The 23863-nt window shown below is 37.9% G+C and overlaps 1 protein-coding gene across 8 annotated transcripts in view; it reads right to left on the bottom strand.

Annotated features, from left to right (window-relative positions):
- SUCLG2 (succinate-CoA ligase GDP-forming subunit beta) overlaps positions 1–23863 on the bottom strand; it is a 271828-nt gene that overhangs the window by 13781 nt on the left and 234184 nt on the right. For all 8 annotated transcript variants that reach the window (XR_009048872.1, XM_057706918.1, XM_057706925.1 and 5 more), the window contains one exon: positions 6634–6754. Coding sequence is in view for 7 of the 8 variants with exons in the window: in XM_057706918.1 (XP_057562901.1) it covers positions 6634–6754 (121 nt within the window). In the remaining variant the exon portion in view is untranslated. The remainder of the gene's footprint in view (positions 1–6633; positions 6755–23863) is intronic.

The following is a 23863-nucleotide window of genomic DNA, read 5'->3' as shown; positions in this document are numbered from 1 at the left end:
GGGGCTTCTTTTCACCTTAAGCAGACCAAAGCATCACACAGCAATTTCCCTGTGTTCATGCTAAGGACACTTGATTTACATTCCTCTCGCTGTGGCTCCAATCTGTCAGTATTTCAGGAAGCAAGGATAAGGAAGTGTCCACGAGAAGTAGTGCTGGTGCCTTATCAAGAAAGTAAAAGAAACAGAAGACAGAGTTTCTGACTCTGGGATGTTTATGATCTCAATAACTTTAGAGAGAGTTTAGGGAACATCAGAGAGATTGTAAAGGATAAGGAGGGAGACCACAAGGATCTTGTTTCTAAAGACATTTGGCAAAAGAGATGCAAAATGTTTATGTTGCTGAAACAAAATTTTGGTACCAGGTGGAAAAATCAAATGAGAAGATTTGGCTAAGAGAAACAGGATCCAATCTACAGATTATCTAGACTCATTACTTCCTTATGAGCTTAATTTGGAATCATAATGAACACCTAAGAGAAAAGCAAATTCCTCTTCAGGCATATTTGAGATATAGCAGTTATCTGTAGTTTGAAGTGGGACAGTAAGAAGGAAAAAAAGGAATTCTAAAAAAGAAAAGTTTTCTTAAGGTTTTGGCAGACTTTGATCTGGAACCATAAAGATGCCCATATGAAAGCCAAAGCTTTGGCTAAAACACGTCTGCACACTGAATATATCAAGTTGTCAATAAATGTCTGTACCTTTCTCAACAGTAGCATGGGTTGGGCTGAATTAACCATTTAGGCAGTTTTTGTGCTAAGTATGAATATATTTCAAAAAGTAAGGAAAAAAATAAAACTTATTTCATTGTATTTGTTCTCTATTCATGCCAGGAACAACTGTCTACAAAAGCTAAACTCCCTCCAAAAGTGTGCTTGTTCAATTTACCCAGGAGCCTTTTAAAAAAAATAATCCAGTGTCTCAGCTGGTAAATTCTATTCTGATAAGGCAAGTAAATACATGTAATTATAAAGTTACCATTTTCAAAGAGGAGAGTAATCTTTTCCTTATCCACTGGTAAAACAGCTTGTAATTATTATACAGCTGAGAACAAAGATTTGTCCAAAAAATCCCACTAAATCAAGCCTGATTTGATTGATTAAAACTTCTAACATTGGGACATTTCTAGTACACTGTGTGTGGCAATAGAGTCTTTAAAATGTAAATCACAAATTGGTGAGACTTATGGCAAGGAACTTGGCTCTTCTGAATGGCCACGTAACAGCCAAGAGAGGTCACCTTCTTTCTTTATAGGAAATAGATACTAAACTAGTAAAAAATCACATTATTGGGCTTTTGAAATGTCTAGTATCTCAGTCATTAAAAATCTCACATTTGTTCAGACTATACAGCTATGTGTCAGAGTATCCAAAACTTAGAAAGCAGCTAATAAATATTAGCAATAATTATTTATTATTATAATTCAGACTCTGGTAAAGTTTTTCTATCACACTTCGTTTTTATGTGTCACTCGGCTTTCCATAGATACTGGGATGGCAGACATTCTTTCTCATCTCACTTTTACTAGCTAGACAATGGTGGGTGTTCTGAGAATGTGAACCGATTTTAATATTAATAGGAATAAAGTTAATTTTGAAGTTTATCAGCTAAAACAAAGCATAGTGTCAAGTTAAACAGAAACTATCACTAAAATTGTTCAAAATGTTCCTGCTTCTTCGTACCACTCTATCTTTCTCAGACAATGAAGAGTTTGCTCTGTTTAGAAAAACAGAAGGAACCAAATCACACTCTAAGGCTGGGTAAAATAACTGAATGCAGAGAGATTTGTGAGAGGAGCAGAATTTATGTTCTGACCCAGAGGAAAGCAGCTGAAAAATTTACACTGAGTCTAAGAAAAATTCCTCACTTGGCCCTGTAATTAGCAACTTTTTCCCCACTGGAAGCACTGAGACCAAGACTTTCTGTGACAGGAGATTTGGGGTTTTGATTGGTTTCTCATTTTACCTGAGCTGTACTACAGGGGAACAGTTTCCAATGCAGTCAGTCCTGAGTGTGGTTTACCGGGGGCCTTCAAAACTGGCATGACTTATCTATTTGTCTGTCATACATCTTTTTTGGATCTTCCCCTGTATTCTCACATCTATGCCTCCACACAGATTCCATCTGATCTTACAGCTTCATCTCAAACAAAGGATGACTAGAACCTATGTGTCATCCTCTCCCAGTCTCTCTCTCTGGTTTCCACTTCTGACTTTCCCAACTCCATCAACTATGCCATCGTTCTCCTGGTCATAAATTTAAACCCTAGCTCCTCACTCTCTCATCTCTTTTTCTATCTCTCCTCTTGTTTCTACTCACTTTTACCTCTATGTGGCAAATCTGCCTGGGTTTTAGACTCTACCTAACACTGTAGATTCTGGCTATTAACGTGACTGTCCCACTCAGCTCTTTTCACCCATAACACGTTGCTGTAAAGCCATTACTTTCTCCAGGACAGGCTACTGATCTACTCACGTCCTGGCATTCAGTCTTTGCCACTGTTGTGATCCTAGTACCAACTCCCAAATATGGAACAGATCTGATGAATTGCTTCGGATCCTCTACTAAATTTCCTCTTTCCTCCTTCTTCCCAGTGATTCACATCTTACTTATTTCCATGTTCAACTTGGAAATTCTCCTTTTATAATATTTCGCTGCTAACTCACATATGCAAATGTACTATAATTACAATAGACAATATTGAGTAAGCTTTAAAAAAAGGGTATGTCATATTCAATATCCTATGATAAACCATAATGGAAAAGAATATGAGCAAAGAATATATATATGTATATATACATATATGTATAGCAGAAATTAACAACATTGTAAATCAGCTATACTTCAATAAAATAAATTAAAAAAATAAAATAAAGGATATGCCAATGAAAGTAGGCTGAGCTACAACAGCTTAAGAGACACATACTTCAGTCCTTTAGCATAAGGAGCACAGAGCTTGGTTTGTATTTAGTTCCCTTTACAGGATCTTTATGGATAATATGATCTCCAAATTTCTGTATTGTGTTATCTATAATCAGAGCCAAGAGTAGAGTTAGAGCAGAATTCTTCAACTTTCCCTTGCTTATTATGTAGGACCAACAGAATTCTGGGATAGGTCTTGTCTTGGTGTGGGGCAGCTAGGTTCTCAGGAATCACACATATGGCTATTAGTAAGTGTCCCTGGTATGACCATGTTGAGCGTGAGAGCCTGTATCTATCTAAGGTCATTTATCACATCAGATGCAACTCCCACAAAAGAATACCAGTAAAGACTCTGGAAACGTTCAAAAGCTCTCCTGCTTTTTCCCTCTCGATAAAGGTCCTAGGTGCTCATTATAAGATAGCAGCTACTATCATGAAAGGGGGGGAGTGGCAGAAAAGGTTAGCCTGGACATTTTTAGGCTACATAAATTTGGGGCCTAGTATCCTCTTTGAGCTCATCTTCAATTCCCCATGATAGGGTGGACATTGTAAGGCATCAACATTTCAACAAGCCAGGCTGGTGGTTATCTGGGATGCCTCGATGGCTGTTGCTACTAAGACAGAAGCAAATTCTCTTAGGGCAAACACTGATTAGCATTTTACATGTATTAGCTTGTATTGTTAATTTTTCTTTTTTTACTTTTTTATTTCCCTGGTTATCTAGTAACTGAGATCACTTCTTATATTTCTAAGCATCCTCCTTAACGTCCAAAGCTCAATGACTTACACATAGCATTTATTACATTAATTAATTAAAAACCCATATGCATATATCTTGGAAGTGTTTTAATTTAAAAGATACAGATATGACTGTTTAGCAGACTTAGACATTTCAAAGCTTCTTCCTAGTAGCTCAGATAGACCTTTGATATAGACAATACTGATTATTAAGGGAGTTAATTTTAGATGTGGTAGTTTGCAGATTTCAGCATGTGTACCATCCTGCTACACATGGTAAGGATATGTTAAATGATAGGGATCAATTATTGTTTATGGAATACTAAGCATAGTGTGAAAATAAGAGACGTGTTGCTTTTAATCTTTTGGGAAAAATTAAAAGTGGCGTAACTTTCTTTTCCAAGAACGTACTACAAGCTAATAACTATGGGCCTCTGCTGACAACACAGTTGCAGGGAGGATCACTAGACAGAATGAGTGCACCATAGCATGCACTAGTTTCTAGTCATTTCCAAGTGACAGAAACTAGTATGATTTGCTCATAGAGACTTGCTCCCCTTTAAGAACACAAGAAGGGCTGACTTTTAGAACCTGAGGGTCACTGATCACTTTGACTCTGAAAGTAGTCTGAGAGCAAAATTTAAATAGTTATACCTACACTGATGAGCCCATTAACTCCTTGATGAATTTTCTTTTCATTGCAGCCTTGCTAATCATTTTCCTTTCACTGAAATTATTTTTATTGGGATCAATTATGTTGTATTTACATTTTAAAGAACTTTAAAGTAAATCAAATGTTATAATGAACATATTAAACTTTGCCCACTGGAGACCCTGCTATTTTCATTTTTCTTTTGTGATCATTACTTCTATCAAGTCCATGCGATGCACATCTAGGTTTGTGAGGTAGAGAGTCTCAGAGAGGCAGAGAGAAAAGAGAGTGGTAGAGAGTGAGAGAAGAGACACAAAGAAGCAGAGGGAGAAAAACAGGGCTACAGCTGTTCTGGAGGCTTGACTTCAAAGGAATACGGGGCTATACAGTAGGGTCAAAATATCCCTGGATGTTATTTTGAGGAGAAGGTGGTCTCCAGGGAATTACACCACCAGCATGGTAATTTAAGAAATTAAGCTATCCTAAAAATGATAGTGTAGAAGTCACCCAAGGGGCTGCTTCATCACTGTAATCTGAATTTGTTGACAATGTGGACAGGACTTTTGCATAGTTTTCATGTTAAAGTGTGTTTCTGCTTCTCTACTACAATGGTTCGTAAAGTGTGGTTTATAGAACACTGTTGGAGGTCCCTGATGTAAGAACTCTTTTTAAAGTAGTAGTAGTAGTAGTAATAATATAATAACAGTAATAGTAATACTCTGTTGGCATCTGCCCTGATGAAGTTAAAGTAACTCTGGGTAAAACTGCTGGCATGTTACTATGGGATCAAGCAGCACCAATCTGTACTAGCATTCATTTTATTTTTCACCACCTCACATTCACAAGGAAAAGTTGCTTTCAAGTAAGAATGCCTTTAATGAACAGTAAAAAAATTATTTTTATTAAATCTCAACCGTTGAGTACACATCTTTCTAATACTCTGTGTGATCAAATGGGAAGTATACAAAAAGCACTCTGCTGCATACTCAACTACGATGGTTGTATAACCGGAAAAGCATTTGTATAATTGTTTGAGTTAGCAAGCTAAACCACCCATTTTCCCATGGAACATTATTTTTTCTTGGAAGAATAAAGAACACACTATGGTTGTTCAGACTTAGTTATCTGGCAGACATTTTCTCAAAAATGATGAAGTAAGTCTGTCACTTCAAAGGAAAACAGCTTACCATTCTGTGGATGATGAGAAAATTTTTACTTTCAAATGAAAATTACAATTCTAGAAAACTTGCATCTACCACCTTGACAGCTGCTCAATACTTAGAAGCTTTTCTGATAATGGTGTGACGTTAACAGATGTGAATTTTTTGATATTGTGTGTTGAAATACGTTAACTTTTGGAAGATCTGCATAATTCAAAATTTTCCATATGATCAATGCATGATATTACAAATCACGCATGTACAAGACAGAACATTTTTTAATATAACAGAGTATAAAAAGTTCATTGAAATAGTTTCAGATTCTACATTAAAACTAATCTTTAATAAAGAAACTATTACTTACAGGTTTCAGTGCAATAGCAAAGAAAAATATTCAAAATTATGTGAAATTATTATTAAAAATTGCTCCCTTTTCCGGATACATAGCTCTATGAGGCCAGATTTTCTTCATATACTTCAAAAAAAACAACATATTGCAATAGATCTTATGCAGAAGCAAATAATAAGCTAGATATTAAAGAGAGTTGCAAAACCATAAAACAATGCTGCTATTCTTACTAAAATTTTAAAAAGATATATTCTTCATAAACTATATAGTATGTATCTTTACATATAAAATATATAATACAAAAAAAATTTTATTATTTAAAAAATGAGTATTTAAAAACTTCCAAGTAGTTATTCCTATTACCAAATTAATTAGTCAGTTATATAAATGAATAAATATTGACAGATATAACCCGAAATAAACAAGAGATCTTCAGGGTTCTCAATTTTAACAACTAAGGAAGTCCTCAGACCAAAACGTTTGAGAAGCCCTGCTCTCTCATGATGAATAATTCTTGGAGCACCATTTCTCAGAGCGTTTTTCCCAGAACACTAATCTCATGATGTGATTCATAATAAAAGGGCTCCCCTCTGGAATATGTTTGGAAAATCTGGAGACTTATAACATATGCCATTCTTAGAGAGCTATAATCCAGATTAGAAACTCAGAGAGGTACTGCTGTACTGCATTTACTTCATCTTATGCAATTCAGTGTTTGCTTATGTTGTCTCAAGAAGTTTGTGAGTGTAGAACATGCCAGTCACCTGATCCTGAAGAAGCAGGTACTGGCACTGTGGAAATCTACTGTAACTCACCTTCAAGCCGGACCACCAGGGGCACCTTGAGTTCCAGCTCCCGGCAGGCTTTGGTGATCCCGTTGGCAATGATGGCACAGTTGACGATTCCGCCAAAAATATTGACTAGGATGGCTTCAACCTGAAATTACAAATAAGAAGGTGCCCATCAATATGCTGATAGTCAACATTCCCCTAAATAACTGGCTAAACAATAGAACCAATTAAAATAATACCCCCTCTTTTGAAAAACACAGAACATAAACTATAAAACAAAAGGCTCAGAAAATGTTAAGAAAGTTAAAATTTAGTACTGAATTAATAAATATCAATGTATAACATTACCATATTAACCTAGATTATCCTATCAATCACTTCTCTGAATTAAAAATGAATTCAATCAACACTCATTTCTTATATCCTGTCTTTTGCTTTGTTTTAGATTATTGTCTGGTACTGTTATTTTATGAGGAGTTTCATTTAAAATTTCATGTACTTATGTCTTTTCCTCCCATGGTTCCTATTTGAAATTTTACCTGCTCTGGAACCTCATAAAATATTTTAAGACTAGTAACATTGATTATTTGTTGTTTTGTATTAAGAAGTAAAATTCCAAATGTTTCTATGCTTCCCTGATACCTCTTTGATATGCCAGAGTTATATTCTCAAAAGTCAAATAGCTTAATTATCTCAGAAAATGACATTTTTGATTAAAAAAAAGACCCCCAAAATAAAGAGATACAAGCTCATACTACAACTATGGATATAAGAAAGTCAAGCCACTGACTAGAATTTTTCAGAAATGTAAATTTAAGCCCATCATGTTAACCTGTGTTTGTACCTATTCCATATTCAAAGGCATGTGGGCAAAACAACTGTACTTGTCCTGACTTGATAAATAGGTATAAGAAAATCCTGTATAATTAACATGAAGAACAAGATAATGAAGAGAATTCGTTACCTAGATTAACTGATAACACCCACAGATAATGGCTATTCATCAAGCTGGAGGCATCAAAACTTCAATGGAGTCACAATTAAATTATGCTACACTAATTGCAAAGCATACATGTGTGCATGCCATTTTTAAATCCCATTATTTCAATATGCTAAATTAACTACACAAAACATATGAGAAAAGAATACCTTACATTTGTTCAGCACTTAACTGCTTTAAAAAGTGCTATTATGTGAACTCTCATTTTAAATTTTCATCCTTGCAGTACAGTACAGTAAGTATAGTGAGGGTTAGCCCTCTACAGCTGATAAAGCCACTCGGAAAATTCACATCATGTGTCCCAGTGTTACACAGCTAACAGGTAGCAGTGGTGAGGCTCAAAGTCAGCCTCTAGATTGCCTACTGATTCTTCATTCATGTCAGCTGCTAAAGCTGGAATTTTGGGCAAGGGACATACCCTGTCTTGAACATGATTTCCCCACCTATAAAATGGGAATAATAGTACCTAGTCCATAAAGTTGTTGAAAGGCCTAAATGAGATGACATGTGAGATGCTTATTACATGCCTGTAAGGTATTTAATGGGTATTTATACATACATTTATTTCAACAAGCAATAATGAAAGTGGACAGGTTACATAGATAGCAAGTACAAGAAGAAAAACCTTTCAGTAGACTGCAGCTATGCTGAATTTGAACATAATAGATCACAAACGTACTGAAGCTCAGTAAAAAGGTAATGTTTTATGAATAAAATAAATGAGCAATATTTTTCAAACCAATTAGAGGTTGGGGATACTCCCAAAAAAGAAATCTCCCATTACCATTCACAGCAGGCCGACTGCTAAGCAGAAGCTTGCTTTCTAATGACGGCTATTAAATGCTGTTAGTATTGAGGTTTGGTACAGCAGTAGTTTCCAAATAGCTGTGGGATGGAGAGGAGCTTGCCAGAATAATGGAAGAAAAAATCCACTCAAGAGCAATAATGACTCCACAGGGTCCAAGAGAAACTCAGGAACAGCTGAGGCTCACTCAGTTTTTGTGGAAGAACTAAGCTTTCTGGTAAAGCACACACTGGCCCTCGTACACCTCTGCTATGGTCCAACCTGCATATTCTTATTTATGTATTTATTAATTTTTTTATTTTTGGCTGCGTTGGGTCTTTGTTGCTGTGCATGGGCTTTCTCTAGTTGTGGTGAGCGGGGGCTACTCTCCGTTGTGGTGTACTGGTTTTTCACTGCGGTGGTTTCTCTTGTTGCGGAGCTCTGCTCTAGAGCGCAGGCTCAGTAGTTGTGGCGCACGGGCTTAGTTTCTCCGCGGCATGCGGGATCTTCCCAGCCCAGGGCTCGAACCCGTGTCCCCTGCATTAGGCAGGCAGATTCTTAACCACTGAGCCATCAGGGAAGCCCCTAACCTGCATATTCTTTAAGGATGAGTTCTGATGTCAACAACTTCTCAGTGAAGCTTTTCTGCGTCATCAAGTTAGGGTGAATTATTCTGTTTAATCCACCTAAAACAGTATGATTGTTCTACAGAGTAGTCACATCACACACAACAAACATATGTGAAGTCATCCACATAGGCAAGAGGGGGCACAAGAGGTGGGAAGATATCCCTGGCCTTATGATCCAATACTACTCAGCAGATGTATACCCCAGAGTGTCAGATATGATCTGTGATTCTGGTGTTGCCTCATTTGGTATCAGTTCCCATAAGTCTTTTATGTCAGTATCTCATTGTGTTTAATGAGCATCTGACAGATAAAAACACATACTCTTCATAGAACAACTTGTACCTAAAAGTGAGCCAACCACTTCAACTGGTACTGAACCCAAGGAAAAGCCCTCTTTTCCAATGGTGGAGGAAAAGGTGGTTTTGTAAGGTGTGCTTAAAAAGGGACAATTGTTCTCCAATGTAATATATTCACCTCTCACCCTGCATCCCCATGTCCAAGATACAACACCTTGGGTGGGTCACCTTTGTGCTCCTCTACAACAGGATTACCTAGTTTTAATAAGCAGCTAGCACAGTCCAAGACATACTGTAATCACCTAATAAATAATTTCAAGAGTGAATGAATCAGATTAATTTCAGTAGAAACTTAATGGCCATCTCCCTTGTACTGGACACAGAGTTAAGTGCTTGGGATATGGAGATGAATAAGATGTCATCACTGTCCTTAAGCAGTTCAAAGGCTAGTTTGAGAGCCAGACCAGTAAACTTGCAATTACAATCCTGGCTCCTTAGTCTCACAGAGCTAAGACCAGAGCACCACCAGTGGTGCAGACTGCTGTAGTGAAAGGGGCCTTTTGGAAGAGGTGATATTCCAGGTGACAAAGAGAAAGAAAGAGCAGGAACTTTCGTTAAAAAAAAAAGGGCAACCAAAATGCAGGTGAAGTAAAGAGTGGCAGGTGCCAGAGCAGGGATGGGAACCTGATTCTTTTGGCTTATTCATTCCTTTCCCAGAGCTGGGTGAAGGCAAGCCTTGAAAGTCTCCCTCAGGGGTAGAGGGGGAGTGATGGGAAAGAGAGACAGGGACAGAGAGAAGAGTGAGCATGTGAGCAAACATGAGATGAGAGATATAGAGCAACCATGTGAGAGCATGAGAGAGTGAGATAAGCAGTGAGAGAGGGAGCGTGACAGAAGGTGAGAGAGAGAGAGAGAGGAGTAAGAGTTTGATACTAACAAAGCAGTTAGGAGTTTTATAAGAAGAGCAGCAAGACACAGAAGTACACAGGTTGCTTAGCTCAGAGACATGGAATTGTTTAGGACATGTGGTGCACCACGGAGCACCAAGAGGAAATCACCACCAGGAGTGATGGGAAGACCCCACACCACCAGAGATGATGCTGTTCTCTCCTCCTATAAAGTAATTTGCTGCAGTCATGCACTTTAATGGAAATCTGATTTAAGGTTTCACTCTGGGCCAGTTTCTATAATTAACTACTATAATCTGCAATCTCAAACTGAGAATGAAATTAAGACAGTTTGAAAATGAAAGCCTTGTGACATCATTATTATTATTTGGCATTTATAAAGCATGTCAAATTTTCAATGTGTGCCTCACGTGTTCATTTATTATTACAACCTCTAATTGCTGCTCCATGACAATACCAATAGAAACTTTTAATAGTCTTTTTTTTCCCCCTCTGGCAAAGGGAATGTTTTTATAAAGTCAGTGCTAGGTCTATTTAAGAATCTGAGACTTTCCCTCAGTAGATTCCTAAGTGCTTTCAGGGGCAGGCTTTTCTAAATTCTCAGGTGAGGGTTACAAGGGTTGCTATTTACTGTTTCACAAAAGTAAAGATCATCTAGTGAGGCAGTCACGGTGACAGACCTACTGCACAGGTCCCTGGACCCCAGCAGCTACTCCCAAGGAGGGCTTTGCGGCAGCTGTTGGCAGCTATGCAGGTGGCCAGGCAGTCCAAATGCAGGTTTTCCAAATGTCTGCATGTGTTTGGCTTTGCAAAATACACTCTGGGTGCAGATTTCAGTCCACAATTAAAATAATGAACTTCAAAAGAAGAAAAGCTACAGCCTTTGGTATTTATCAAGCTCCTCTCAACCCTAAATAAACAAACAAAAATCACAACTAAAACCCTTTTTGAGGAATGTAATCCTTTTGAGAATCTAATGAATGTTAGGGAATCTGAAGATATGTTCACACACACAACAATTTTTGACATAATTTTAGGCTAAGTCCTATGACTAAGCCACTCCTTTAGAATTTGGCCTCAAAGGCAGATAATGGCAAATGGTAACACACAGATAACATAGGGTATGAGTTTCAGGGGAATTGTGAACTCTCTGCATCTGTTTACAAAACTTTGTTAGAATGAGCACTTTCCTCAGAAAAGTGTTTGTAATCTTTAAGAATCGAAATATTAATAATAATCACAAATACAACAATAGCTAATGTTTAGCAGGTATTTAGCAGGTGACAGGCAGTATTCTATTTTACATATATTAACACATTTATTACATAAGTAGTATTTGAGATGGATATAATTTTTATCCTCATTTTACAGATAAGAAAACTGAGAATACTAAAGATCTGGAGAATCACCGAGGCTACAGTTTTACCTACTGTCAAATGTCTTTCAGAGCCAGTAAACCTACTGAGGTTCCATAATATGTACTGTGACTGGTATTTTCTCATTCATTACCACAGCTGATTTTGCCACAAACATGCGAGGTAGCGATTACCTATCCCATTTTACAGATGAGAAAAGTGAGGCACAGAAAAGTGAAAATGATTTGCACCAAATTATGTAGCCAGCATGTCATGAGATCAAAACTTCGGTCTTTTCTTTCTTTCTTCCTTTCGCCTTCCTTCCTCCCTCCCTCCCTCCCTCCCTTCCTTCCTTCTTGTTATCCTGGCTCCTTTTAATGAAAGGCAAATATTGCCAGACTGCTGAATGAAAAGTAAGTCATTTAATCAAAATATATTCTTAAAGGTCTACTCTGTGCTAGGCACTCTTTTAACCACTGTGTGTGGTCAGTAGCTAGGCTGACAAGAAAGATTTTTAAAAAACAGACCAAAAATGTTCTATATCTATATCTGAAATTGTAAACTATGATATTGCTTATGAAGGGGAGGGAGATTTTTGATACTGTGAGATCACAGGACAGGACTCATGTTACACTGGGTGGTCAGGGAGGGCCTCTTGTAGGCAGTGACATTTAGCAGAGTATCTGGACAGTCTGGAAGAAGCCAGATAGATTATGAGAGAAATGAGGAGTTAAGTGCTTTGAGACAAGAGAACACCATGGGCAAATGTCAATGGGGCAGAAAAAAACTTGGTGCCTTAGGGAAACTGAATAGAACCTAGAGGAGTATAAGGAGGCTAGGGCTTGCAAAGTGAAGTGGTGGTAAATGAGATGGACCAAAGCAGCAGGGACCAAACCAGAGTCTTACAAAGCAAATGCCATGAGTAGGGGATTGAAAAGCCTTTGATTTCCAGACACCTACACGGACTTCAGGGAGGCCGGGAAGGGAACTATCATATATTCAGCATCCAGAGTGTACTGATATTAACTTTATAAGATAGGTTTAATAACCTCTATTTTATTGATAGAGGCTCTGTTTAGGGTTTCTCAGCTACTAAGGAGTCACAGTTTCAACCAGGGTCTATTTCACCACACCACACCACACGCTGGGCTGTCTGGCACAGCTGGGCGATGTTAGGGGTGCCGCTGACACACACCAGGAGTGAGCAAACTTGTTCTGTTAAGGGCTAGTCAGTAAATATATTAGGCTTTGTGGGCCAGTCCCTGTTTTAGCTACTCAACTCTGCTGTTGCAGCATTAAAGCGGTTATAGACAATATGTAAATGAATAAGCAGACCATGTCAATAAAACTTTATTCACAAAAACAACTGAGAGGCCGGATTTGGTCCATGGGTCACAGTTTGCCACCCACTGACACAGACACAATTTGATTGATGCTTATCCTCAAATTCAGTGCAGCCACCACACCTCCTTTGCATTATTTGTTATTTCTTTGATAGTGGCTTTTCAGATTTTAAGTTATTTTCCTTTGTTGGACCATTTTCTTGCTCTCACCAACAGCTTTACTGTACCTAGGTTGTAGCAATGGCTGATTAAATAAATGTATCCAATCCAACATTAATACCATTCCTTTGAAACAAATCTGTACCTTTAACAAATTCATAAAATGACTTGAATGTCTTTGCTTTATTCTTTTTCTCTCCCTGACACTGGCTGGAAGCGAACAAACAGAAAGACTTCAGCAATAAGCCAGCCATTCTGCAATGATTATTGCAAATAGTTAAGTACTATTCTGCATTTAAAACACATTGTAGTGTACACATTAAGCATAGTAAGTGCAACTACGGGGTTTTGTTTGCTTCTTCCAGTTCAGGTTGCTAATTTAGTCCCACTGCAGTAGGCACTGCTGATAAAAATCAAGCCAGCGTGTTTACATTAGGCAAGATAAAGACTTTCTTTTAATCACAAGTTATTTTAATTCTGAATGTTGTTGCTCTTGTTTAAGCATCTGTTTTTGTGGAACTGTTTTTCTCATTTTTGTTGTTGTTTTTATTTTCCTGCTGAATTCTAATCATGTCTTCTAATCCATTGGCAACCAACGAAGGAAAATAAATGGTGAAGGAAATTAGATGCAGCTTGGATAATTGATGTTTGTATGCCTGGCTTTAATAAAAACACTCTGCTAAATTAGAGGGGAGTCTAAATGGATTCAGTCAATAAGGAAGTGATTCAGGTGAGGCATTCAATCTTGGGATTTGCTGTAATCTTATAAATAAGCCGACAGATCAGTTCAACTGGGACCAGATTTGCCTTTTGCTGAAATGTGAGTGAGCTTCTACAGCTTGCTTTTCTACTTTTGGTTTGTTCTTGAAGTTTGTTTCTTTTGTACAAAATGAAGCCCTAGGATCCTTGGGTTAAAGCAAATGATGTCCAAATTTACAAATGACATGAGAACAACAGTATTTCTTGAAAAACACCCGCCTACTCTGCCCTTTTAGTTTCTTCCAAGGAAGAAATACTTTTACTGAGTAAACAATCCATCCTGAAAAGCTGAGAATTTAAAGGAAATATCTTAAACATCACCCTTAATCCCAAACAACATTTTGGCATTTTTAATTAATCAAGATAAACACCCAACCATTTTATTCCAATTCTGGAATATCTATCAGTTAACCCAAAACTGACAGCATGGAAATGACACCTGATGAATGAGCAATATTTGGTTGGAGATCCAAGTTTCCATTAAGCTTGACCGCTAAGACCACCCAGGGCGAAACAAGGGAAACATGTTTAATTCACCCCTGTTCTATTTACTTATTCCTGAGGTCTTCACCATATGTGTATCCTGCCATTTTCTCCTCACTAGAATAAGTAAAATGATATGGAGAATTAGCATTTGTTGCATGTTAATTTTCCTATGTGCTAAGAGTGATATACTATAACCTTACCTGGCAAGTAAGCTGAGACTCAAGGAGCTTAAATAAGTTGTCCAAGGGCACATAGCTATTAAGCTATGGAGTCAGGATTTGGACCAAGTCAGTCTTACTTCAAAGTCCACCGTCTTTCTACTCCTTCCAACTGTCTTTCTATAATCGGTCACTTCCACAATTCATCAAGAGCCCCAACTCTATTTTGGCTTTATTTCCAAGCTTCAAGGGCACAGTCCTGAGTTCTATATTCTGGTGTCCAACTATTTCTTGCTTTCAAATCTCACTGCTCAAATAAAATGGACCAGAGGTAAGATATCTTTTATAGTTTTGGAGACCAGTGGTTTTGGTTTTTCACACCCCAAGATATTCCCTGTTTATTGATATTGTCCAGAGTTAGTGGTTTGCAATCCTTATTTAGATAGGACTGCAGAGGGGTCATGATGTCATAAGAGTGAGTCCAAAACCCAAAGTCCCTCCTGAACTGGGACAGATGTCCCTACAAGACCCCTCTCTGCAGACCGGTAAGCTTCCCTTTTCCCCTTTCTGATGCACTGAAATTTATCCCTTTGCCAATGCTATTATTTCTATTTTTATGATCAGGAAATTTTTAATGGCAAATTATGCCATTAAATACATCACTGTTGATAGAGATTTTAAATATCAGACCACGGAATGGCCCTTAGGAGGTATGGTAACTCTGTGTGAGTGGCTATTCAAAGCCCTGTGCTGAGACTAATGATGGAGCCACCTCCTAGTTGGGAGAGATATGTGACCTATTAACAATGCCTACTATGGTGATGGAGGAAAGAGTCAAAGCAAGTGTGTTACAGATTTGTCTCCCTAACTCTGGGGTTACCTAACACACATTTCTTTAGTACTGAGAGATTTACTCTGTCAGCAATGTTCTCTTTTAATGGCTTTTACAAAGAAAATATCAGACAATAAGAAAACCCAGTTCACATCCAGCATGATCACTAACAACCTTATTAACCATGCATATTAAAATTAAAAAAATTTGAATATGGACTTCCAGCACTAGATTGCACCAAGGCACCTTCCATTGCAAATACTGGTTTATTTTAACAGGTTACAAGATACTATGCATACTGAACCACATAAATTATAAAAACATACCTGTTTCCAAGATGAGTGCCTATTTCCTTAAGTCAAAACTTTCTAAAGTGTGTTCTATGAGGCACTAGGCTTAGGTAATGCTTCATGAAAAAATAATCTGGCCAAATATTATGGATTCTAGCTTATGAGAGCTTCAGCAGAGGATGTGTGTCCTAACTTAGAATACCCAACTTTAGCCATTTTTTGCAGAAGAGTCAAAGGGTTGAAAACAGAGAACTGTTCAGGAGCTGGTATACTGGGTGGTTAGGTGGCACAGGAATCTAGGGTCCTTCTCCCCAAAGATGCCAATCATTGTACTATTTAGATCATATTTATAAGTATCTGCAAAACTAGAAGGCTTTTTTTTTTAATTTATTATTTTTGGGGGGGTACACCAAGTTCAATCATCTGTTTTTATACACATATCCCCATATTCCCTCCCTCCCTCCCTCAACCCCCCCCACCCTCCCTCGAGTCCCCCCCACCCTCCCCATCCCAGTCCTCTAAGGCATCTTCCATCCTCAAGTTGGACTCCCTTTGTTATACAACAACTTCCCACTAGAAGGCTTTTATAATCAAGAACAGCCACTGTGAATGCCTTGGCCAGTCCAAGGGTGGGACACAAATGTTTCCCTAGTTGCCAGTAAAGGTGGTGGTAGTAGTTAAGTCAACTATTAACAGGATTTTCAGGAGAAGGAAAAATCTAAAGATGGAAATACTGGTTGGTATTATAAGCAGGCACAGGAGACAAGAAGTTAAAAGGACTGAAGAATACAGAGATTCGAGGGAACAGCACAGACATGTTTCTTTATCTTTTATAGAGACACTTTTCAAATCCTTTTGAACTGAGAATGAGAACCACTGCCAGGATTACAAAAACCACTTGAACATTCAGAATGGCAAATGCAAGGTTCTTTGTGAGTGCCCTGTGTTTAAAATAGCTCTTGCAAAAACTACTATGATGCATAATTTGGCCACAGAGCCATTTGAAGGTAAAAGAAAAAGGAAAAACAGAGAAAGGAGATTTTGGTCTTATGCTTTCACCAGGAAGCCTCAAAGACTTAATGAGAGAGAGGGAGAGTGAGTGAGTGAGTTAGTGAGTGAGTGAGAGAGCACTCACTTAAGAAATGAGCTATTAAAATTCACTGTTAAGAAATATTTTGGCTACAAAACTGCCTTCCCAGCTTAAAAGATAATTGCTTTCAACAGGAAACTCATTGCTCATAATGCAATATCTATATTTTATTTGTAATGGAAGCTACATTGGTACAGATTAAGAATATTTATTGGCACATTTTTTCTGAGCAATATTTTGTCCAATCATCTCAGACTTATGCCGTTGTGATGAATGTGAATACATATACTCCATCATCATTAGGTGGAGAGTTAATATAGAGAACACCCATAAAATTGGCAACTTGGTGAAGGACCCATTTATTAATCTATAAACAGGATGTCTATCCATCTATTGTTGCAACATAATAATCTTCATAGGGTAGAGAAAAGGAAAAAATGCTTTTATGGATGATTTCTTTGCCTGTATTCATGACTGACATCAATTAAAGAAAAAAATTCGCTAAGCAGACAGAGCCAAAACTTAGGACCACACAGATTCGCACTTCACACTACAGAGAAATGAAGATAAATTTAGTTAATAGCAAAGCCCACTGTTTCTGTAAATAACAAGTCTATGTAAGATGGCATATAATGATTCTGTGATGCCTCATACATCTGTTCAAACCTATTTGATCATTTAGTTTTCTGGAAAAACAAAGGGTTGACAAAGATTCTTATCAAAACCCCTAATGGAAAAATATGTGGGAAAAGTAAAAATATAAGCTTCTAGTTAAGATTGCAGTAAGTTAAAAGCTATCATACACAAAAACTTGTCAAAATTGTTTTAAGTAAAATAATTTAAAAAACACATACGTATGTTTCTTTTCATAACAGATCTCACCAGTATATTTGCGAAAATCAGTTTACTGCCAAATTTCTTTGTAAGAACAAGCTTCCAATTTATTTCCTAAAATCCCACCCTTTATTCACCCCAGTAAAATAACCTCCAACCCTAAACCTTATATCCAGAATCTTAAGTTCCAAAACTGTCACTGAAGATAATATTCTTTAGCATCAAACTTTTAACCTCAGGTAAATTAATTCAGGCAAAACAAACAAAAACTTCAAAAAAATTCCCCATTAAAACATCTGTAATTATTAAAAATCAACATCCCATTTGAGTTAGGGCTCTTCTGAAATGCCTGGGCAGGACTGGTGCCTGGTAATATTTAACATCAGGAAGAGAGGAAAATCTATAGAATTCATTCTACATCTACTATCAGCATCAGATGTCACTGTCACCAAAAAACATGCTCTGCTGTAGACAATATTTTAAAATTACTGATATCACTGTCTGACCTCGCTGTAATCTGTGTGTAGAAGTCTGATCTATTTATTTAGCTGTTCAGCAAATGTCAGAATACCATGTCTGGAGCAAATTAAAAACTACATTGGCAAAGAACTCCCCACAGCCTGCCAGGAGTGAAATTTAACCAAATTCTTTGCATCTCAGTCTCTAAATCATTGATTGGCCATACCCTCCCAGACCCCTGGTTAACCTTTTGTAGAACTCAGTGGAGTTCTCAAGTTAGACTCCCTTTACAAAACAACTCTAAGTATTCTACCTCCTAAGGCACATACTCAACAGATGACCTTTGGGACTTATCTGTGCTGTAGATATGCACACCCACCCTGCTCCTCTGGGTCCTGGAAGGCTGACTCTAGGGGCTACATGAATGGGCTCCTTTCCCGGCTGGCATCTGGGAAGCCTTGGCAGGAGGAGAGGGAAGTTGGGGTGTTTCTATTCCTCCAGGTCCCTTCCAGTGAGGTCGTCTGGAGTGGTTGTGTCCCTCTACAAAAGATCTCTGATCATCTCAAGAAAGTCTTCATTTCAGACTTGCCCCAGGTTTTTGTACTTTCTCTTATGGTTTGTGTAGCCCCTACCCATCCTCTCATTATTGATCTCTTTGTAAATAAACTGTCCTCCATATACTGAGTTGAGTGAGCCATAATTTCCTAGCAAGACTAATAACAACATCCTATTTTGATCAACTCAGCTTGAATTTGAGAAAATCCAGTCTTTGGAGGCTGAAACTTCTAGAACTGGAAGCTTAATTTTTGTTTAGTTTTTCCTTTCTCTATAACATATCCATGGACATGAATTAAACAATAAATAAATGGAAAAAAATCTGAACACTTTCAGTTTAAGCCATTTAACGAATATTTTCAAACACTTCTTTCTTTTGTTTTTTCTAGGAGATGGCTAACAACTAAAAATCTGAAATTACTGCTCATTAACTGTCTGAATCTACACTCAAGGCAAGGTCAGGAAAAGGAAAACAAGACAAAAAGCTTTATTATCTCAGGTTCTGTCCATTATAAATGACAAATAATAGCTTGTCAAGTGAAATGAGCTTCTTAGCACTGAAATGGCTTCATCTGATTTGTTAGCTGCAAATGAAAACCAAGGAAGGCCCGTATAGAAGGTGACTTGCAATTCTTATCTTCAGTGTAATCAAAGATAGGCTCAGTAAGTCCAAATCCCTATGCGGCCTCCCAGTCTGTCTGAAGGAACACAAGTAACAGAGAGACAAACCTAAAAAGATGGTTAATAAGTAAAAATATAGGTTGCAGCCTTGGACAAAAGATGACGTTTAACTTCCACGAAACTCCAATGACCCAGTTGCAAGTAGTGGCCTTGCATTTATCTCAAAAGTCACATTATGCTGTTTTATCAAGTAAATAAAGGGTGTCATAGAGCCATTAATAGTCAACAGTAAAATACACCCCAAGGGGGTAGATGTAGGATGGCTTTACAAACAAGAAAAAATTGAGGGAAGGAAGAAAAGCTCTCAAATCACATAAGATCCACATAGCTTTTGAGTTAGGGAACAGCACCTGGTAAGGTTAGGCATGCACACACACTACCTGAATCCATACAATTTAGATCAGCATTTGCTTTCCTGACATGTTAGAGCTTCTTTTCTCTACCCTACACCTGTAACTGCTCTTTATTCTCTGAAACTTCTGGACAAAAATCTCTTCGTTTGCGGAAGCCCACCTCACCCAACTCACATGATCCCCCAGCATGAGTTTATTTCTTGAATGTGTATTTTCTTATGTGCTAGATCCAAAGGGTAGTCCTGAATCTATTTAACGGCTGTTCATGTTGTACCAAAGGGAAACCTCCTTGGATTGGCAGACATATTTTTAGAAATGCCTTGAAGTGCCTCTTTTAAAATTTCTTTTTATTTTTAAGATTACCCTGAAAAAAAAATCATGTCCAAATTTTCAGTTCAGAAACCCTGGGACAGTCTTCTGAGTTGCTTAAGACTAGATAAGATCATCTCCCATTTCTTGTGTGCCCCCAGTACGCTGACACTTCGGGCCTCACAGCGTGATCTGTAAGATTTCCTTTCACACACATCATCTAGCTTCACTCCAAGATTCTTATCAGCTATCTGGGAGGACTGTAATTTTTGCCCAGTTAGGTGTCAGAACAGGAATTCCAGCTCAGTTTTATGCTGTAGTTCCAAATGGCTGTCTTTATAGATGCACAAGGTACATAAAGTTTAATCAATTTCATGATGAAATCTACTTCAAACCCCTGACAATTCTGATTGTGCTGCTTAATGCAGATTCTCAAAAATTACTAAAATATATGGTACAGTGTTACAATAAGTGAGTTAAGGCAAGAGCAATATGAAACATAATTGTGACAGGTAACCACTAGAGGCCAGTGTAATTCAGATTGGAGAAGGAATTTATAATCAATCCCTGTGGAAAAACTAACATTATTTCTTCCTCTTAAAAGTGGAGCTCTTGTGAATTGGAGAGAAAAATGATGAAGAAAGCTTTTTTGATTCTCTGAAGAGGAAGTTTCAAAGGATAAGAAAGATGAGTTAAGAAAAGATGAGTCATGAAAAACTGGGGCAAAGAGAATTCTTGTCTCCAGAAAAAATATAGTACTATCATATAACGTTTGACGTTTCCTAATGTAAGCATAAATTTTCAACCTACTTGGCTTAATTGTAAGCTTTTCCATAAATGTTTCACTTGGCACTGACATTAGAAATAATTAAAAATCCAGAATAACTAGAAAGTGCCATGGTAATCTTATTTTCAGGACAATCATCACTGCTAGCTGCCCAGACAATGCCAAGAGTTTGAAAAGGGATGGAAAAACTATACATTTGCAGTTTCCTTCCCTTAGAGAATTATATTCAGAACAAGTACCTACTCATTCCTTCTCAAACATGGAATAATTCACATAAATTCATCTAGCACTCCATTCATATTGCATAATATATTTCTCGATAATGGTTCTACATGATGCTTATAATACTTTTTTTTTAAATTTATCTATCTATTTATTTATTTATTGGTGGTGTTGGATCTTTGTTGCTGCACTCAGGCTTTCTCTAGTTGCAGTGAGCAGGGGCTACTCTTCAATGTGGTGAGTGGGCTCCTGATTTTGGTGGCTTCTCTTGTTGCGGAGCATGGGCTCTAGACGTGTGGGCTTCAGTATTTGTGGCACATGGGCTCAATAGTTGTGGCTCACGGGTTCTAAAGTGCAGGCTCAATAGTTGTGGCACACAGGCTTAGCTGCTCCGTGGCATGTGGGATCTTCCTGGAGCAGGGATTGAACCCATGTCCCCTGCATTAGCAGGCGGATTCTCAACCACTGCACCACCTAGGAAGTCCCATGATGCTTGTAATACTTTTTTTTTTTTTTTTTTTTTTTGGGGGGGTTACACCAGGTTCAATCATCCGTGCTTGTAATACTTTTTAACAAAGAACTGAAACAGCTTCTCATAACTAAAAATAGGAGTAGAAATGAGAATCTGATTCCTTGATAAAGCTTAGACAATAATAGTTTGTAGGATCCTGTGTAGGAGATATTACTTTTTAAGAGTGAAGGCAGAACAATTTAACACATAACCCACAGATACGTACTCTTCCTCTCTCTTCCAGCAGGGAAAGGCACCTTATATAATGTGGACATGCCGAGGAGGTTAATGAACCATAAAATCTTAGAAGTGGACAGGACCTGAGAGGTCAGCCAACAGCAGCTTGAACCCTTTCAAAGACAGCAAGCTTCCCCTTTGCAAGGTAGCCCAAATTCTACTGTCTAAGCTGTAAATGTTTGAAAATTATTCTTTAATCCTCATATTGAGAGAACTCATCCAACACACAACAAAATGTTGTTTTGGTTCTTGAGGTCAAACAGATGAGGCGAGATACAAAGATAAATAACATATGATCTCACTTTGAGGTGCTATAAAATTCCACCCATACAGTTCTGATTCTGATCTCTTCACATAAGTACTGGCTCTATCAGTTACAGCTATGTGAATTAGTTAACTTCTTTGGATGTCAATTTCTTCATCAGTAAAATGAGGATAATAATAATACTCACCTTGTAGGGTTGGTGCCAGGATTAAATGAGATAGTTCAAGTAAAACACAAAGCCTAGTGCCTTGCAAATGGTAAGTACTCAGTAACTGCCATTACTGCTAGGCTCTGTTCAGTTGCTGCATAAGTCATTCAATCTTTACCAAACTCCTATGAGGTATGATTTATTACCATTATTTTTAGAGGCAGGAGAGCTGGGGCTCAGAATGGAGTAGCAGCTTGCAAAGCTCAGCAGCTAGTTAGTGGTCAGATAGGGTTTCAACATGGGTTGGTCTGATTACAAGATCTTTAACTGCTACATAGAGCTGCTTCCATGAAATACCTGCTTGTCATCAAAATTTCAGAAGAAAATTTGGGGGAGTGCAATGGGGTAGAAAAAGGAAAATGGAATTGGATTTAGTCCAAGGAGATTTACACCCAATGTAAGGCAAGGCATTCACTGTAACTGGGGCACCTTACCTAGAAAGCATGCAAAACAATGGACTGACCTTACTGAAACATACTGACTCACAAATTGTTTGAGATTTTCTTTTGTAACAGTGCACTGTACTATAAATGGCAGTAAGTGAGGAAGATAACAGTCTGGAAGAATGTTTTCCAAAATAAATTAGACTGGCTATAGGCAAATTATCTAAGGTTTTCACCTCTGGCTTATGAGAGGTGACAGAATAAAAAAGAAAGTGGGAGGGACTTCCTAGGTGGCGCAGTTAGGAATCTACCTGCCAATGCAGGGGACACGGGTTCGATCCCTGCTCCAGGAAGATGCCTCATGCCACGAATCAACTAAGCCTGTGTGCCACAACTAGTGAGCCTGCGCTCTAGAGCCTGTGAGCCACAACTATTGAGCCTGTGTGCCACAACTACTGAAGCCCACGCACCTAAAGGCTGTGCTCTGCAACAGGAGAAGTCACAGCAATGAGGAGCCTGTGCGCCACAACAAAGAGTAGCCCCCTCTCACCGCAACTAGAGAAAGCCTGTGTGCAGCAATGAAGACCCCAACACAGCCAATACATACGTACATACATACATACATAAATAAATTTATATATAAAAATAAAGAAAGTTGGAGGGATACTATTAAGCATGAGTACAGGATACGGAAGGAAATAGTAAAATATTTTCTTGCTACTGATTTAAATTCATGCATCACAAAGTAAAATTACTAACCTTTCTCTGTAAATTTCTTCAATAAGGGGAACCTTAAGGGTACCACCTAGTCTACTACTACACTAAAACATGATCTACATACATGCTAAAGAGTCATTTTTATATTAAAAAAAAATCCTCCTCTAGGCAGGATGATACAGTAGAAACTAATAGGAAATACACACATACATATGCTTGTTGTGTGTCCCAACTAGAGATTAATAAGAAAAATGGTTATCATTTTGTCCTGTTCCATTGCAGTAACCCTGGTTTCACCTTCCGGCACATATGAGTTTTGTCAATAATCACAACTCAGATAAACAAGTAATATTAAGAATAGTTAACTTTTGTTAAGAGCATGACTGTGTGAGGTATATACTAAGCACCTCATAGGTATTAGGTCCTTTTATCCTCATAACAAGTTCAGGTATGGACGTTGGAGGGCATGGAGGTTAGTAACTTGTCCAAGATTCTATAGCTGCTTGACATCTGAGCTGGAATTTCAATCCAGGTCTATCTGACCATAAAGCCCGAACTCTTACCCAACATGGCACAGAACCTACCACATTCAGAGACCCACTGTCCTGCCACCTTGAGGGTACCCCAGAGTAGTACAATATGAC

This window comes from Hippopotamus amphibius, chromosome 13 (assembly GCF_030028045.1).
Source record: "Hippopotamus amphibius kiboko isolate mHipAmp2 chromosome 13, mHipAmp2.hap2, whole genome shotgun sequence".
Taxonomy (NCBI): Eukaryota; Metazoa; Chordata; class Mammalia; order Artiodactyla; family Hippopotamidae; genus Hippopotamus; species Hippopotamus amphibius.
The sequence above is the reverse complement of the archived record's forward strand: the minus strand, read 5'-3'. Positions and strand labels throughout refer to the sequence as shown.